Below are 18,680 nucleotides of genomic sequence, written 5' to 3'. Positions count from 1 at the left end.
AGACTGACTGGCCTGTAGTTCCCTGGGTCCTCTTTCCTCCCCTTTTTGAAGATGGGAACCACGTTGGCCCTCTTCCAGTCCTCCGGCAGCTCTCCAGAGCACCACGAGTGTTCATAAAGCCGCGCCAGGGGACTTGCAATGACCCCAGCCAGTTCCTTTAGGACTCTAGGGTGAAGATCATCCGGGCTGGCTGACTTAAAAATGTTCAGCCCCTTCAGAAGCTCCCTAACTAAATCCCTAACTAAATGTTTCATTCAGTTCTCATTATAGCATGTTTTGCATGCCATTGTACTGTAAAAAGTGCTGGTGTGTAGCTAAGTGGGATACACATCTTTATAATTTCCAGGTGAAACTATGGCAATATCTGCTACTGAGGGATCAGAAAAAACCTTATGACACAGCATAGCCAGTTGTCTGACACCCAGTGCCCATACTGTGGCACTGGCTCCTGACATGATTCTATAATGCCCTAATCCTGACCTACAAGGTATTCAGTAGGCTAGGACCTATATGCCTAACGCCTGTCTCTCCTTGCCGTATGTACACAAGAACTAGACTGAGTCCATGCAGAAATTTCAGGAGTTGGGAAGAAATGTTTTCACAGCTCTTAGATGTGAGACAACTTCCATTTTCCTTTGCATCTCAGTGACCCCAGTCTTTCTTTTTGTGAAGCTTAAGGCAACTATCTCAAGAAGGCTAGCTCCCCACTGCAGAGGCTATATGGACACAAAAACCTGCACCGTAACATGTTGCATAAGTTGTTCTCTCTCTAGTCAGAGGAACAGAATTAACAGCTCATTTGTGGACTAGATACAAACTATCCCTGTACCTTTAGGTACTTTCCAAATATGTGAGACAGGAAAATAAGACAGAGCAGACAGATGCTCCCATACTATATCCTGCTCAGATATTCTGATAACAGGGGGTCACATTCATATCTCAGAGATCAGACATTACTGAACCTCTGACATTCTCTTTAGTGCTAAAACCCTTAGAGGATCTTCATATTTGCTCAGAGGTGCATCCTAGTTATTGATGGAATTTCTCCTTGAGCAAAAGTGGCATGAACATTACTATTGCTATGGGACTTGAACCCAGGGTGAGGGGTAATTTTTAAAAGCTAGCTTTGAGAAGTTTCTAGTCAACACTGTCCTGGTCTCAGAGATACTAAGCAGCCAAAGATACTTAATTCTGATGATTTGATAAGTGCCTCTAGTGTTTGAGGTACTATAACCTGTCATTGTAATTAGAATAGCAAATAAATATGGTAACTGGGTAGTATCTGGCAGCAAAATGGACTTCACACTGCTGGCCACTATAGACTTAGTGTGGACAAGGAATAGATTCAAATATGATATATGGTAGTCACTAGTAACCTATCAGCTTTCACTGTCAATAGCTGCACTGGGTTGACTGAAATGCATCTGCTTTTCATTTTGAGCAGATTAGTAAATAACTATGGTTTCTGAGAGAATGTGCTTTTCAGTGCTAATTACCGTCACTTAAAAACAAAAGTATTTTCATTTTTAAAGGGCTGTTTTGAGAAGAGGATGCAGAATCAAGGTTTGAGGTTTTCTGAATTGTTTTCTTTTCTGTCAGCTGACTGAAAGTGCTTCCATAACTTTGTTTCAAACAGAAGCTCTGCAACTGGAAGGTGACAATTCAGCTGAATGGTAATTTACACAAGGAATGGTAAAATCCTAACATCTTTCCTCATGGCTGTTGCCTCTTGTATCAAAGGATCAGAAGGGGCAGTCATTAAACTGCCTGTCCATGAATACTCAAATCTAACTCTGTAAGAGAAGGCTGAGAGGTGATCTAGTGGTTGGCTACAAATTTGCTGGGGGGTGCAGCAAGGGATAGGAGATACTCTGTTTACCAGGGCACCCCTTGCAGTAACTAGAAACAACGGCCACAAACTGACAGAGAGCAGACTGAGACTAGACATCAGGAAGAACTTCTTCACGGTAAGAGTTGCCAGAATCTGGAACGGGCTTCCAAGGGAGGTTGTGCTCTCCCCTACCGTGGGGGTCGTTAAGAGGAGACTGGACAAACACCTGGCTGGGGTCATCTGACCCCAGCGCTCTTTCCTGCCCAGGGCAGGGGGTCGGACTCGATGATCTACTGAGGTCCCTTCTGACCCCAAAAATCTATGAATCTATGAACTTCCCATTAGTGATTCTCTCTTCCATGACAGAAAAGAAGCCACCCCTCACAGGAGAGTATATTAGAGATTTTTCACATGTGGGGATGGAGCCACTGGCAGGACCACAGACATCTGCTACCAGCCTTCTCAGTATCCTCACCATTCATTTAACTCTTCTTGATAAGTGAATGATGAATGGAAGGGGAAAAGTTTGGTAACAGAAACAGTGGTAATTCTTGTTGGTATTGTGGCTACTGGCAGCAGTCTTTCCTTCACATGGGACTCCTGCCTTCCTCCTTCAGAGGAAGGATCCTTCTCCCACTGCATTAGGGCTGAGTCATTGCTGGTAGTCAAGAGATGTATGGTGTGGAAAGGCATAAACCCCCTTCTGGTCACCCAGTGGTGTGAGGTGTGAAAGTAATAATTAGATTAGATCTTAGCAGATCTCCCTGAAAAAAGACTCTGTAAAAGAAGGCAGGTCTAGCAAAAAACCCACTCATTTTAATCTACTGACCTAAAATTTTTTTTTTATTTCAGATGCAGACTTAAAAATACTTAGGCAGTTCCCTAAAGGGGTGGCTAATCCTGCACTCAGGCTGTTTTAACTATGTGCATTTATTTTATGCTAAAAGTTCTATGTTTGGTTAAAACCAGTGGGCAGTAGCACTATACCTGGATGGTTCCAACAAAATCCAGTTTCTTATATTTGCATTGCAAGTGAAAATTACTGATCTTGACTCCCCCAAAATCTTGTCACATAATTTAAAAAGCCATTCAGCACACAGAACATTGTCTCCTCAACTTTGGGGTCAAACCACTTAACAATATTTTAGAGTCAGAATTATATTGAGTTAAATTTTGCACTGGCTCCATGTGTAAATGATAAAATACAAAAATACTTGGACAGGGCTATGGATATGGCAATATTGTGACTCAGTAGGGCTTTGGCCTCTGTTTATGTTGATGTCACCAAAGAGCCCCAATTCAGAATTTTTACAGTTGTGTAATTCAGTGACCTGTTAATTAAATATAGGACTGAATCTAAATATAGGGCTGAATATGACTCTATTATCAGACACCTTAATATAAATGAGAACACTCGCGAGTAAGTGAGCAGTGTTTTACTCGTATTCCATAACTTTTTCATGTTTTCATATATATACACATATTCATAATACACATATGTGTGTGTTTGCACTTGACTATTTTCCTTGACTTTACCAGAGAAAGTGCAGTCCTCAGAAAAATAACTGAATTTCATGGATCCAAGTTTAAAAATATTTATACCAGTCTTCCTGTATGACAACTGTGCTTAAGAAAGGGAACTGTTAGAGGAGAGAAAACAGAAGCAGCTTCATGCAGTCAGTGGTCAGGGCTAGGGGAAAACAAGATTCTGTTAGGTTTTTCATTAAACGTGAATTTACACTATGCTAGTGCCTGCCATCTGTAACTCTGCACTGATGGGACACTGGTTTGCAGCCTCTTGAAATTTTGGACATCTATCAATCAACTACTCCAAGTGGATCTGTTTAAATGTCATGATCCGCTTCCTTTTAATCCAACTGGACTAAACCAGAGTCAGGAAATGTCCCATTCATAAACAAGCTGTTCAGTATGCCTCGTTCGAAATTAGGCCTGAACGACTATGTTGCGTAATTTCAAGTAGTTATACAAAATCTGCTTTACAAAGGGAATTTAAAATGACTTCAATAAGGCACATAACTGGAGGGCACTGAACCTGAACAAATCATTAACAGGATGCTTGTATGAGCAACAGGATAACCAACCAGAGTGAGCTCTCTTTCCCTTTGTCAGCCTGTTTGAACAAAATGAAGCAGGAAAAAGGAAGGATAATTACATGAGAAGTGGCAGCAGTGGTGGTTAAGGTGGCACCATCTGACACAGCAGACATCTGGCTCAAGGTTGGGGAAGGTGTTTCAGAACAGTCAGTAGTATCATAGTTACAAGTCTGCAGCTCATCTAGAATAGCTGTGGAGGACTCACTCACTGTGCAGGAGGAGTACTCGCTCATGGCAGAGTCTGTCATTACAGAGGCTGTTTCATTCCTGTGGATAATATTTTCAGGAGCTATGAAAGGGCATTTATATGAAGAATGTGAAAGGGCTGGGGTTTTATAAAAGCGTGAAGGCAAAATATCATCAAGCGTTGGCAAAGTAAATGATGCTAGATGGGTGTCATTGTCTGGTGAGAAAGAGGTTCTGTTAACTGGTACCACAGAAGGAGGAGGCAGTGGAGAAGCTTCTGTTGCAGTTTGTCTGTGTGTCTGTGAAGCATTTACCTCCATCACATTGGCAGTTACTTTCTGGTTTCCAAGCTGAGGTTTGAGAAAAAAAATAAGAAAAGAACACATATTACCAAATTAATAAAAAAACCCTTTCCCCTTTGCCTTTTGCTGTGCGTAGGAGGATCACTGAAATGTAAGTTTTTAAACACTCCCAGGAAATTCATGTTCACATAGATTAGAAAATCATTCAATCACACTCTATATTAAAGTAGGAAAGCAGAAAGAAAATGAATCCATTGAGTACTGGAAGCAATGCCAGATACCACAGTATTCTGGGATAAAAATTCACAATGTGTTTTATGTTTTAATATCTAGAATTGAAATTTGAGTAGGATAACTGTATTTTCTGCTTTACATAAATATGAGATTAGAGGGTGCCACTGTTAATTTGGCAGACAAGATTCTTTGGGTAGATGTAATATATTTTATTAGACCAACTAAATAGTCGGAAAAATTGTTCTTTGCAAGCTTTCGGGCAAAAACACCCCATTAATTTGGCTCATAAAAGTATAGTCATATAAGGTTTATGCAATTGTCATAAATATTTATCCTTCCTTTCTCCTAAACAAGGTAAATTTTCCATCAGATTTTTTGAAACAACTGGTAATGTATGAATTAGCAGGATTGCACAAAAAATAGACTGAAATAATTCCAATTATATAAAAAATGTACGCATTAGTTTTAAACAATGGATTCTGGAAATGTTGCCTCTTCCAGTGGATTAACACTTTTCCACTGCCTCACTGATAAAAATAAAACATATTGATAGTTTTAGAATTTCAGCCCTGGAGGCACCCTGTAGTCCTACTGGGTCACAACTCATATAGAGAAAGGGAGCCTTTTCAAGATTAAAAGACATATTAGTTACTAGGGTTACCAGGCTTAAATGTGAGAAGTAGCAAGAGGACTGGTAAAAGGAAGTTCTGCAGGGATGGTTTAGTACTGAAACACATATAATGTTTGGCTGGCTTTAAAATCAGGGTGAAAGTGTTCTTAAGAATATGTGAACATTTTAATGAGAGCGCTTTGGGAAGTTTGCCACATGCTGGATGAGCTTTGTGTTCTGATACTTTAAATCTTACATAACATATTGAACTTGATCTCATTCAAAAACTTCTTGAAAAAGTACAAGCTTCGCCTTTTTTCTTAATTAAAGGTACATGAAAAGTGTACTGGCAACAACTCCCTATTAAGCAACTACATGATAACTTTCTATGCTGTCAGCTAAGAGCTTCCTGTCAATTACCGACATATTACATGACAAATTGAAACACATTTTAAAGAAATGTTGCCTACCTCAGCACTAATAATTTTGCCTCTGAGGGCTGAGAAAATGCAGAATCTTTCCAAGGGGGAGATTCTGAGGATTTAAAATCTTTATAAATTATAAGACAATATACCACACAACGTCTACCACATTCAAAACAATCAACGTTTACTCATAGCTATCATACTGTTACTGAAGATACCATAGTTATTTCCTCTACTTGGAAGAGAAAGCTTTAACTCCAGTTCCTTTAAAATCCCCTTAAAAATCTAACAGATTTTCCTAAGCATTTAGAATAATCTTTCAATCCAGCATCTGAATGCTGTCAATTGAGCATTTTAAACACCTTTGCAGTATCTGGGTGCATAACCCAGATCATGATGCTTATGAGATCCATTAAGAATCTAGTTCCATAACCATTTCTCATGTCAACAAGTGTTTATATGAAGAGTCCCATTAAGTTCCAGGAATTAAGAGTTACAGAATCTTAAACAAGAGAATAGAAATTAATTGCTCCAAATAGACTGAGAGATTACATTTGGAGTTATAACATTAGTGATGTACCCAAAAAGAGCTAAGTCTTTGTTAAAATAGGGGGCTGTTAATGGAGAATGACACCACTTAAATTCAGAATCATGAGTCATTCTGACCATTATATCAGGTCTACTTTCTAAAACAAAAACACAGTCTTTTACAGGATAATTTGCCATAAAATGATTTCCAGGATAGAACATTCACTTTTGGCTGGGAGATGTTTGACTGATCTATCAGTGAAACTCTCTAAGAAATTAGCCCAAAGAGTAGTTAAAGCATTTGTGTCAGTCACAAATTGATATTAGCACTGTACTGTCCAGTGAAAGACAATCGCATGAATATTTACAAGTTACAGTTACACAGCAGAAAAAATCAGTTGTTTAAGGTACCCAGTGATTCCATCAAGGTGTATGCATGACTTTCACAGCTCACTTTTGGATATAGCTCATTGTTGGATACATAAGTAATAAAGGGGACACAGGGCTATCAGTAATACTTAAAACTAAGATTATGCTCTTCAATTCAGTAAAAAGGCATGAGCCAGAAAACTGACCTATTAGAGGTAATATATTTTTAGAAGGCCCTGAAAACAGGAAGCCCCAAAAGTCCTTGAGAGGAGATGTCCTCTAAGAAGCAATGACAGAAAAAATGGTTAGAGGTGTTTGTGAGCTCAAGTGGCTAAATTTTTATACTGGAGATACGGGAAACCAAATAGCTTAACACAGTGGGCACATCCTGTGGGCCACCCCACATCTGGTAACCTCGTGCACCCCTGTGCCCTGGATCTGCCATGGGGTGACCCTGCAAATGGAGCCATCTGGAGCATAGGGCTATATCATCCAGACTATGGGGCTCCCATCGGTCTGGAAATAATGATGGAGGAGCAATGTAAGCATTAATTGCCATGGCTCTTGGAGCAATTAATGCTACTGCCACTCTCCTGATGCCAAATTTCTGGACTTGAGGGAGCCCCACAGGTCAGATGACAGTTCAGTGGGCCAGAAGTTGAACACCACTGACCTGTCTTCCAATTTCTATACAGGATCACAACTTGCATGCTTGAGAAAAGGAGAGGTGGACAATACAGGGAAGGGATATCCAGGGTGCATCCAGAGAGAAAATAAAAATTGGATTCAGAAAAAGTTAACACATGGTATTTCTCAGCATGGCCAAAAATAAAAATCTCATTGTTCTCTCAAAGAATGCAAAGATATCAAACTTAAAATGCATGTACAAGGAGCCTTGAAACTCTAAGCACTTCCTAATGAATTCTGTCAGCATTGAATTTTCTCAGCTCCGTGAGGGTAAACTTTAATGTTTTTGACAGTAATAGACTTTCTGTCACAGGCATAGCTATTACCATTCCTTTTGAAAGATGTCATCACTGATATTAAAATTAACATTTTTTTGAAGATGGACTAAACAATTTTAAAAAACTGTGGGTACCTCTCAACATAGAACGACAGCAAACTTTAAGCAATGGAAATATTTAGCAACCCATATTATTGTCTACCCAGAGCATACCATCTTCTATCTCTGATCATTCATAGCGTGTGGATTCAATTCCTGAAGTATCAGATCAAAGGCAGCACTTCAGGGCAACTGTAAATACTGATTTACAGATACAGATTCCATTAACTTAAGTAGGAAATGGATCAAGTTAATTATTGCCATGTACCAAGCAAAACTAGCCCAAGTTCTGTTGGATCTATTACTGATAGGTATTTTGAATATGCAAATTACAGAAATTGGAAAACAGCCGAAACAGATAGCTGTCAGAAGCCATGGGACTTCTAAGTATGATCTCATTACTAGTGCTTGTGAAAGTCATAGACATGTCAGCATATTCTTCTCTATAATGAAAAGTTCCAAATAAGCTGTTTTGTTGTTTTTGTTTTGTTTTGTTTTTTGCTTTTGTTTGTTTTTGTATGTTACTATGTAGCAAGGTCATGGATGGCAAAATGTTGGGCAAGAAGCCTAAAGCATCCACACAATTCACATAAAATGAGCAGATGTGGTACAATATGGTCTTTAAAGACAGACTCATAGCATTTTATTATAAGTTTTGTGAATTAGTGCAACATAATATGATGCATGATAATCTGCCACCAAATTGCTGGCCTTGCTTCAACAGCCAATACACAGATGAGGTAACTCAGAGAGAAGTGAATGAACTAATTTTAATACTGTATTTACTCACATAACACACACACCTTTTCCCCCAGAAATTAGCAAAATTGGGGTGAATTTTTAAGTGTAGAAGCTGATTTCTGCACCAGAATGGAAACATGGGGATGCTGTAATGGCTGCCAGGGGCTGTGACACTCTCAGTGTCACTGTCTTTCTCCTTTCAGCTCCAAAGCTCAAGCAGCCAAATTGGCAACAGCTCTGACAGCATTAAAGTTTGAGCTTTGGAGCTAGGAGAGGGTGAGTGATGCATCCACCCAAAGGCATTCGGCCATGATGATCCTGTGCTGTGGCAGGGAAGACTTCTTCATTTTGCTTTCTCAAAACAAGATGCGTTGTCCAATTTGGGGGCATGTGGTATGTGAGAAAATATATTATGTATGATAGCATACAAGCATTCAGGTACACCCACACTCTTACATAAATGGGTAAAAATACCTCTTATTCTTTAAGTTGAAAGCTGGGCTTAACACTTCCAAGCTTGACTGAAAGTTAAGTTCCTAAACTCACATTTACATCTCAATTAAATCAAGTTGTGTGTGTGTTCAGCACCTCTCAAAATCAGTCTGTTTACAGATGGGTCTATTTGTGAATCTGTGTGTTGAGGTTTAGGTATCTGATTTTGAAAACTTTGACCAGAGATATTGGAATGATTTCTGCAGAACTGCAAATCAGCATTAATGTAAATGTTAGTATCTATAGTAAAATCCATTTTAAATAGCAGAGTCTGACTGGAGGTTTCATATTAATAAAATGATATTTAATCTTAAATTTTGGACAACCAGCTGATGTTATGAATGATTCTAAAGGGTTCATTTTTCCAAATATGCAACTTTCTGCAGGAGCAATAAAATGCAAAACTATGTGAAATTGCAGTGTCACCTGTAAACTGTGTCACTGAAATAACAGTAAAGTTTTGTTCACGCTCCTGACATCCAAGACTTTATATTTAGAGCTGGTCAAAATTTCCATCAAAATTGATTTTCAATAAAACAGAACTTTCAGCAGAATGTTTTTACTTTTGTGAAACGAATTTATTATTTTCCACAGAAAATTACATAATTTTTATCAACAAACTATTTTTTTGACAGAAATAGTTTGGTGCTCACATTTTTGTGGAAAATATGCAATAGAAAAATTTCTGAACAGCTCTATAGAATGGACTTTGTCAGCTTTTAAAACAGAAGGCTGAAGAAAACTTTAAAAAATAACATCTTTCCTGAAGACCTTGATCTTCCCAAAGTCCTACCTTATCTATGAATCCTCCTAGTCTCATAGCTAGTTTTACAGCTAGCTGAGTGTGCCATGACAGCCAAGAGTGTGCTTAGTGCAGAAATGTAATTCAATTTCCTGAAAGTAGTACATTTCCGTTGGTCTCAATAAGTGGCTTTTAGATAAATCTACCATGTCATTTGTATTCCAGTCCAAATCAATAAAGTATTTCTCTGCTCATACATAGAAAAGGGTTATTTGAGGCTTTATACAAATGATATCATATACAACTACAATGTGTCATATTGCATAGCTACAAGATTTCCACTCTGAGTTTTGTTCTCTTCAGAATTCTTTGGTAGTTGGGCACGTTATGACGAATAAGGGACCCCTCTGCACGTGCAGGTACGCAATGGGATCTAATGCACAATCCACACAATCATGCTTCCTACCATGCCACATGTTCATGGCAGGAGGCATGACTGCTGGATTGAGCATCAGATGTGTCCATGCAGCTGAGAGATCACAGTATCTTTGGTCTGCCAGCCACCAGAGTGTGTGAGGCACCACTATGGCTGGCAGGGCCAGATTAAGGCATAGGCAAACTAGGTACTTGCTTAGGGCCCTAAGTGAAGAAGGAGCTCAGTTGTGCTTATTTTACATATTGAAATTACTGAGTGAAAAAAAGTAATATAAAATTTCATATTCAGCTGGAGGCCCATGAATTGGTTTCCCTAGGTCCTACTAAAGGGTTAATCTGGCTCTGGTGGCTGGGATGCCTGTCAGTTGGGAGCTCACATGCTGGGGGTACATATGGCCTTCTGAGGTGGGTGCCCTGATCAGCTGATGGGGCTCCCAGCTACAGGGCCCCCTAGCCACACATTCAATTAATGGCATGACAGGAAGCAGTTACAAAATTATTACATTTTGTAACAATTATTGCAGTTACAAAATAATTACATTATTGCACTCACAAAATTATATTTTGTGAAATAACTTTGTTGCTTATTCCTCTTTTTATCAAGCCATTAATTGACTGAATGTGTGGCCAAATGACCACTTAATGTGTGATTAACTGATTAACTTTGTGTCTTTACATTCACCTCATTTCAGACCTGAAAAAAGAATTTCATGCAGCATTTGTTTTTCCTTCTCCAACTGGCCCTCCCATAGCTTTCTAGCCTACATGACATGCCATCTTTCTGCAGTTACTATGGACCTTTCAGCCACTACTTCTCTGAGTCTGCCATCAGCCTAGATGTTAAAGCTCTGAGGAAGACTGGTTGTCTTAAGACGCAGACAGAAGTTATGTTTGTTGCACTATTGGCCTCTTGAAAGTGCAGTACAGCCATGCCCTTACAGAAGAGCACAGCTGTAGAGTGCTTTAAAAGGGCCCAATCCTGCAACAATCTGTACTCTCATGTAATGGGAATGTAAAGTGGAGCACCTTCATTAACTTGTGTATGTGTGCACCAGGAACAGCTCCTGGTGCTGTCTTCAGAATGGAAGAGGTGGAAGGGAGTGCACAAAGCTTTGTCTGAGGTTTTTTCAGCCGGCATGAAGTGAAGTGGGTGGACAGGAGGGAGGGGCGGGGCTGTGGGAGAGCAGCTGGAGAGTCACAGCTGCTGCAAATTGCAGCTGGATCCCCCAACCCCTGTGACCTAACAGTGAACATCTGTTTGGTTTGGGGGGTCACTGTAATTCATGGCATTTCCTGTGAAGTGCCATGAGTTACAACGGGGAGCTGCACTTCTGTCTGCACTCTTAGTTACTCTTGCTATTGTTTCTCAGAAGATGACAGTCCACAATTACCTGGATCTCTTATGAAATCTGTTCCATAGCAGATCAGCTACTACTTACTTGTATCCTTTCTCCTCCCTTCTTTTTTTGAACTATTTTGCTGCAGCTAACAATCTTCTAAATATCTTCAGGGAAATAAAATTCTGATTTTCAAAAGAAAATAACTTCTTTTTTAAAACTTAATTTTGGGCCCATGAGACCCACAGGTTCACAGAATTTTTTTACCAGAAGTGATCCATGTGATCCAGTAATCTGATCTCTTACATAACACAAAGTATACAACATCACATGGTAATTTCTGCATTACACTCATAATTCCTTGATAGTTCAGAAACACAATTTTACTGAGAAAGGAAGAAAAGTCCAGTAGTAAGGAAACAAGCTTGGGATATGGGTTCAAGTCCTGGTCTCACAGAAGAATTGTGTGATTTGCACTTCAAAAAAGGATGCTAGAATTTTTGTCTCTCACAGGAGGGTTGTTATTAAAAATGCATGAAAGATTCCGAGGTGCTCAGATGCCTTATAAGTACAGCAGACTGAGGAAATTTTAATTTAAAGAATTCAACTGATGAATAATCCATTCACCCCAGATTGTTCCAATGGCTAATTATGTCTATTGTAATTAATTTACTTAACATAGGTTCAGGTGTTAGGGCCTCTCAGGTGATAAATCTTTATTGCTGGGAAACAACAGCTATGAGAAAAAGGCCAGCATATATATTATTGTGTAAAAAAGAAAGTGGCTCCAGAAAGACACCATACATATACATACTAGGGATGTGTGAAATGGGCCATATTTGATTCACATTCAGATTCAGCCCAAACTGTGGACAGTGTTTTGATTTGTTGATTCGGATCACTTCCCCAATTTGATTCGGCCAAATCCGAATCAGAAGATTCGATGCTGATTCAGGGAATCAGCAATTTGGACATAGACACAGCTTAATTTTTTTTTCTACATACCTAAAGGTGCCAGGCATGGCTCATGATCGCTGTGATGACGGGATGGATGGAACGTACCACAGAAGTGCAGGGGCCCTCCCCATGTGCTCAGCAGTGAACCCAGAAGTGAAAGTACTTCCAGTCCAGTTCTGGGTCCACCGCTGAGCCGCTGGGGGACCCCAGGTGCCCCTCCAGACCCAGGAGGCACCAGTTGCCAAGCTGGAGGGGCACCGGGGGACTCACAGCATACTTCCTGGTGGACCTGGAAGTGGACCAGAAGTGCTTCTGGTCCACTTCCAGGTCTACTGACCAGCATGCCGGGGACCCCACCCCACCAATTCTCCTGTGGGACACTCCATCCACCCCAGCATCTCAGCATTCATGAGCTGCCTGGTACCTTAAGGTACGTAGAAAAAACATTTAAAGCTGTGTCTATGTCCGAATTATCGAATCTTTCTGAATCAGTTCAGAGAGTTCCAATTCGATTCAGAGAGATTAAAGGGACTCCTGATTCAATTTTGATTCGGAGATTCGGCCACCAAATCAGGCAAAATCTCCACTGAATCGAATGAGCAACTGAAGCTTCACACAGCCCTAATACATACAGAAAGAGATTTTGTGAACACATGTACTACTAGTATGTACATACTTGTCCCACAGCATCCACCAGTGTGCACCCAGAGGTACCAGTGGGAAAATATGCACCCCCAACAAACTGTTATACTTTGCATAGCCAAACATCTGTACCCTGTTCACATGCAGCACATGTATGCATGCATACTCTTAAACACACTTGTGTATACTTCTTGTCCTTCTGCATGCTTGCATATATCCATTCTCATGTGCATGTTTATCCCCTTGTCTTCATACAGACCTGTCTAGAAGGCTCACACTGTTTCCATCCTCCCTCCCCCTTTTATCTTAAAATGTTACATTTTCTTCCACCTTACTGGATCTTTTGAATTCCCCTTTTGTAGGGGGAAGCAGCACTATATAGTATAATTCACCTTCAGCCTATTTGTCTGCTATGTGCCTTTTCTTAGTAGCAAATCTGTTGGGTGTCTAGTCTGGTTATCAAACATTTTCATAGGGTATTATGTGCTATACTGCAATACAGAAATATAAAATCCTGAAGTCATATAAACTCATTTCAAGCAGATACACAAATAGTGTAATGTATTTAATATTAACATTTAGGGGAAGTTAGATTGGTGTTAATCAAAATTATAGTTCAGTTACCAGTAACATAACTACAATAACAATGGCCTCTATAAATATGCTAAAATACCAAAAAAGAATGGCTTAAAAATATTTTACACCTGAAATTAAAAGGCACATTTTCGAAGAACAATAAAACTACAAACCTTTTCTTTTCTGTGCTGTACTAGTGACGTCAACCCCAACTCCCTATTGTCTGCTTTCCCCCAGCTGTCCTTAAACCACCTTCCTTGTTACACTCAAACCATGGAAATCCTTCCTAATTCTGGTCTGCCCAGGACACTTTTCCTTTTTCAAATCTCTCCTGAAGATCCATTTCTTCCATGATGTCCACAAGGAAGGAGTAAGCAATTAGTACTAATAATATTTTATATTGAGCACTAATAAATACTAAATAGCTGGCTTAGTTATTCTGTCCCTTGAACAGTCTATCCATTTCATGTTTGCTTTACTTAGTGCCTATCCCATGAAGTTTACAGTCTCTGGCAGCCTGTCTGCAGCACTTTGACAATGCCAGTGGCTAACAGACATGAAAGTACATCTGAAACTACACAGAAATGATTTTTGGAGTTCTTAGTTTATATCCCTACAAAGAAGATTCACTTAAGTAGCACCAAAAGGCTGGTAAAAGAAATGCCTGCACAAAAGAAAACAACCCAAACAAACCAAAAAGCCACATGTTCCATGGCAGTTTAGATTTTTTTTCCCTCCATGGAAGGGAAAAAGCTAATAAACAAGTAGATTTTCACTGGAATTTAGGTCTCAGCAAGATTCTGTCAGGACTAATTTCTTTCCAGGACTCAGTTTTGCAGACCAAACTCTATGTATTCTAATCTCTCAAATCAGCTGGTGAACAATGAAGAAATTTGGCACAAAATGAAGAATGCCCTTCTTAGAGTCTTTGCTGTTGTGAGGCTCAAGAACTTATCTTAGTGTCTAAGTATATCTCTTGTTTTGCGCTCTCTCTCTCTCCTGCTCTCCTTTTGCCTGTACATAGTTTGGACAGGAGTGACTGGGAGAGGTCCCAGATGGTGGAAAAGGGCAAATATAGTGCTCATCTTCAAGAAAGGGAAGAAGGAGGATCCAGGGAACTACAGATGAGTCAGCCTCAACTAAGTCCCCAGAAAAATCATGGAGAAAGTCCTCAAGGAATCCATTTCTAAGCACTCAGAGGAGGAGAAAGTGATTATGAACAGTCAGAACAGATTCACCAAAGCTAGTCATGCCTGACCAACCGTATTGCCTTCTATGAGCTGCCTGGCTCTGTGGATGTGGGGAGATCAGTGGATGTGATATACCTTGACTTTAGCAAGACTTTTGATACAGTCTCCCACAACATTCTTGCAAGCAAGCTAAGTTTGGGTTGGATGAGTGGTCTGTAAGGTGGACAGAAAACTGGCTGGATCATCAGGCTCAGAGGGTAGTTATCAATGGTTTGATGTCTAGTTGGCAGCTGGTATCAAGTAGAGTGTCCCAGAGGTTGGTTCTGAGGCTGGTATTGTACAATATTTTCATCAATTGGATGTGCACCCTCATCAAGTTTTCAGATGACACCCAGCTGGGGGGGAGTAGTAGATACACTAGGATTCAGAGAGACCTCAACAAATTGGAGGATTAGAACAAAAGAAATATCATGTGTTTAAAAATCACAAATTCTCTCATAAAACCCCCAAGTTCTCTGATTTAATGACCCCCAAACCCTCAGTTAAAATGAAATGGCACTGTATATATCGGTATCAATTGAACACAATGTTTAATTGATATATTTACAATTTTAAAGCAATTTGGAAGCCTATCAGTGCCATAATCACTGTAATCAAATAAATTCTAAGTATCTATAAATTTCGGCATTTGATTTAGGGTTTTTTATCATGGAAAATCAGAGCTCCTCATGCCTCTTTTGCTAACCAGGACACAGATCCAGGCCCCTCACTCCCAAGCCACAGTCCCCTAGCCCTGCTGGTGCCTCTCACTCCCCACCCACAGCAGCCCCCAGCCACCAGGGCCAGGGGCCCGGGGCCGCAGCCCCGAGCCCCCTTACAGCAACACCTGCCTGCGGGAGGTGGTGGCTGCTGCAGCGAAGTGGAGTGTGGAGCCTGGCTCATCCTCCCTTATGGGCATCGTGGCTGGGGTGGAGCCTGGGTGGGGGGCCTCTGCAGCATGTAGGCAGGACCTGGCATGCAGGGCAGAGTGGGGCTGGGTGGGGAAGGCATCCTTGCGAGGCACCCCCTTATCTGCCCAGCAGCAGCGAGGGACACAATGCTGTGCCACCATCCCAGCTGCTGCCAGGTGGGCAGGCAGTGACTCACCAGGTTGGCACAGGGCTTGCAGCAGCAAGGAGCTTCCCTGCCCAGCTCGACTTTGCCCTGTCGCACTAGGTCTCACCCAGTGGGGGGAGGGCAGCAGAGCAGGGAGCCCAAGCCTGCAGCGGGAAGCCTGCATCCACCCCCCACCCCCACCCCATGCACAGATCTGGGGGGTACCTTCCCCTCACCCCCAGCAGTGTGCACAGTGATGGAGAACCAGGTCCCTCTGCCTCCCAGATCAGCTGCCCGCAGCTCCATCCTACTTCCCACCCAGGCCCTGCAGTTGCACATTCTGGCCCTGGGCCTCAAGCCCCATGCACTGCCCTGGCTGGGTATCAGCCTCAGTCCTAGCCCCCTCCCTCCCCAACAGACTTACCTCTGGGACCTGCTCTCTAGGCTCCTGGTGGCCATGTGCTTGTGTATGTGCGCACATGCACATGGTGCCCCCTACCTGACTGCCCTTCTCTCACTCCTCCCAGCCCCTTGCGGGCTGGAACTCTGTCAGTCTCCAAAGAGCTCTTTGCAAAAGTGCAAAATCCACATGTTTATCTGTTAAAATGAAATCTGTGAGTTTTTTTGTTTTTCCATGGGAAATGGGAAACCTGGATCCCCGCTCATGAGATTCAATAAGCACAAGTGCAAAGTCCTGCACTTAGGCTGGAACAATTTCATGCACTGGTACAGGCTGGGGACCAACTGGCTAAGCAGCAGCTCTGCAGAAAAGGACACGGGTTACACTGGACAATAAGCTGAATATAAACCAACAGTGTGCCTTATTGCAAAGAAGGCTAAAGGCATACTGGACTGCATTAGTAGGAGTCTTGCCAGCAGATCAAAAGTAGTAGGTATTCCCCTCTATTCAGCACTGGTGAGGCCACATACATTTTGAATATTGTGTCCCATTTTGAGCCACCCACTACAGAAATCATGTAGACAAATTGGAAAGAGTTCAGCAGAGGGCAATGAAAATGGTTAGGGGGCTCGTGTCCATGACTTATGAGGAGAAGCTGAAGTAACTTTGGGCTTATTTAGTCCGGAGAAGAGAAGACTGAGAGGAGATTTAGTAGCAGCCTTCAACTACCTGAAGGGTGGTTGCAAAGAGGATGGAGCTAGATTGTTCTCAGTGGTGGCAGATAACAGAACAAGGAGCAATAGTCTCAAGTTGCAGGAAGGGAAGTTTAGGTTAGATATTAAGACAAACTCTCTCACTAGAAGGGTAGTAAAGCACTAGAACAGGTTACCCAGAGAGGTTGTGGAATCTCTATCTTTGAAGGTTTTTAAGAGCTGGCTTGACAAAGCCTTGGCTGGGATGTTCTAGCTAGGGCTGGTCCTCCTTTGAGCACGGGGTTGGACTAGATGACCTCCTGAGGTCCCTTTCAACCCTAATTTTTTATGATTCTATTATTCTAATCTAAATTCTCTCCAGAGGTCTGATCTTCTGTATTCAAGAGGATTTTTTTTGTATCTCTTGGGTTTATTGCCAGAAGTATGGTGGTATCTTTCAAACCATTCTTCTAGGTAAGGACAGTAGTTATATAAGAAACTACTAATACTGCTACACCTTTAGTGGTTCTTTCATTATGCATATTTTTGAAGGTTTTAACCTTTCTCTGAGTAGGAGTGTTTATAAAATATCATTTAGTGAGTCATATCACACTTCTGCCTGCTCTCCAAATCCAGGAGACAAGTCTTGAAATGAAGTGTGAATAAAAGTCCATATATGACAAGAGCTTTGATATATTTTGGCTTACTGCAGAGCTGTATGGCTTTCCTGACCATATGGAGCTGTCTCTCTTTTCCAGTCACTAATCTTTTTTTTCAAACTATTGGACATCACGTGTATTCAATGTTTAAGCTATATTATACCTGCCATTTTCCAATGCTTAGGAAGTGTTGATTACCCACTCACATCCCCAGCTCCTCCAGATATACAAAACTATGGTACAACAGCTTTGTACATTAAGGTGAAGTTACACATTATGCTTAGATCATACTAAGGGCACTCAGAATGTGAGCATTTGCACATTAAGATCATTAACTTATGCTAAATTCCCTCCGAGAATCTCAAAGTTATACCACTTCATGCAAGACTTAAATCTAAGCCATGCTACCTAGCTCTTATTAGGGTAACTTCAGTCTGCTCCATGGAGATAAACTGAGCCATTTGCAGCCCTTCAATACCCCAGGATGCACTGCTCCCAGGCCTGCCACCCAGAGCAGGGATAGAGCTCAGACGTCCTTGCTTCTAGCCACACCCTTGCTTGCCAAACCTCTAGCAGCAAGTCAGAGCTGTGCAGGCAAGAAACAATATTAACTTTTAATGTACAACTGCTCACAGCATGTTCCATCTTGGTAGTGCCCAAACTTTTTCACCCCTTGGGGAGGATGAACAGTGCTCAGACCCTCCATGAGCTGGAGCCTGTGGGTCCAATCTGGTGTGCTTGGGGCAGGGGCAGGAAGCGTGGCCTGGCCAGCATGCAAGGGAAAGGGGCACTGCTTGGCCCCAAGTTTGCCATGTGGAGGAACAGGACACAGTCCAGCTCAGATTGGCCTGCGTGGGGCTTGGGATTCGGTAGCAGGGGAGGGTAACAATATTGATTTTCACTGTTCCTTTACCACCAAATTTCCAACCTGTAAGGGTGTAGAGCACCCTGTTCTAACTTTAACACCACTTAACAATCTACAGATTTAATATTGTCTAAACATAATGTGTAAGTTCACACCGCGTGCTAATACAGAGCTCTAAAAGGTTCCCTGATGGGC

General features: G+C 41.4%; 1 protein-coding gene across 5 annotated transcripts in view; it reads right to left on the bottom strand.

Annotated features, from left to right (window-relative positions):
* Window positions 1–18,680, bottom strand: part of SORBS2 (sorbin and SH3 domain containing 2) — a 298,880-nt gene that overhangs the window by 112,328 nt on the left and 167,872 nt on the right. For 4 of the 5 annotated variants that reach the window (XM_019525918.1, XM_019525915.1, XM_019525917.1 and 1 more), the window contains one exon: window positions 4,005–4,481. The exons of the other annotated variant lie outside the window; for it this stretch is intronic. In XM_019525918.1, coding sequence (XP_019381463.1) covers window positions 4,005–4,481 — 477 coding nt within the window. The remainder of the gene's footprint in view (window positions 1–4,004; window positions 4,482–18,680) is intronic. 5 annotated transcript variants of the gene reach the window in all.

This window comes from Gavialis gangeticus, unplaced genomic scaffold (genome assembly GCF_001723915.1).
Source record: "Gavialis gangeticus isolate Ggan-Ray unplaced genomic scaffold, GavGan_comp1, whole genome shotgun sequence".
NCBI lineage: Eukaryota > Metazoa > Chordata > Crocodylia > Gavialidae > Gavialis > Gavialis gangeticus.
Note: the sequence above shows the minus strand (reverse complement) of the source record. Positions and strands in the feature narration are given on the sequence as shown.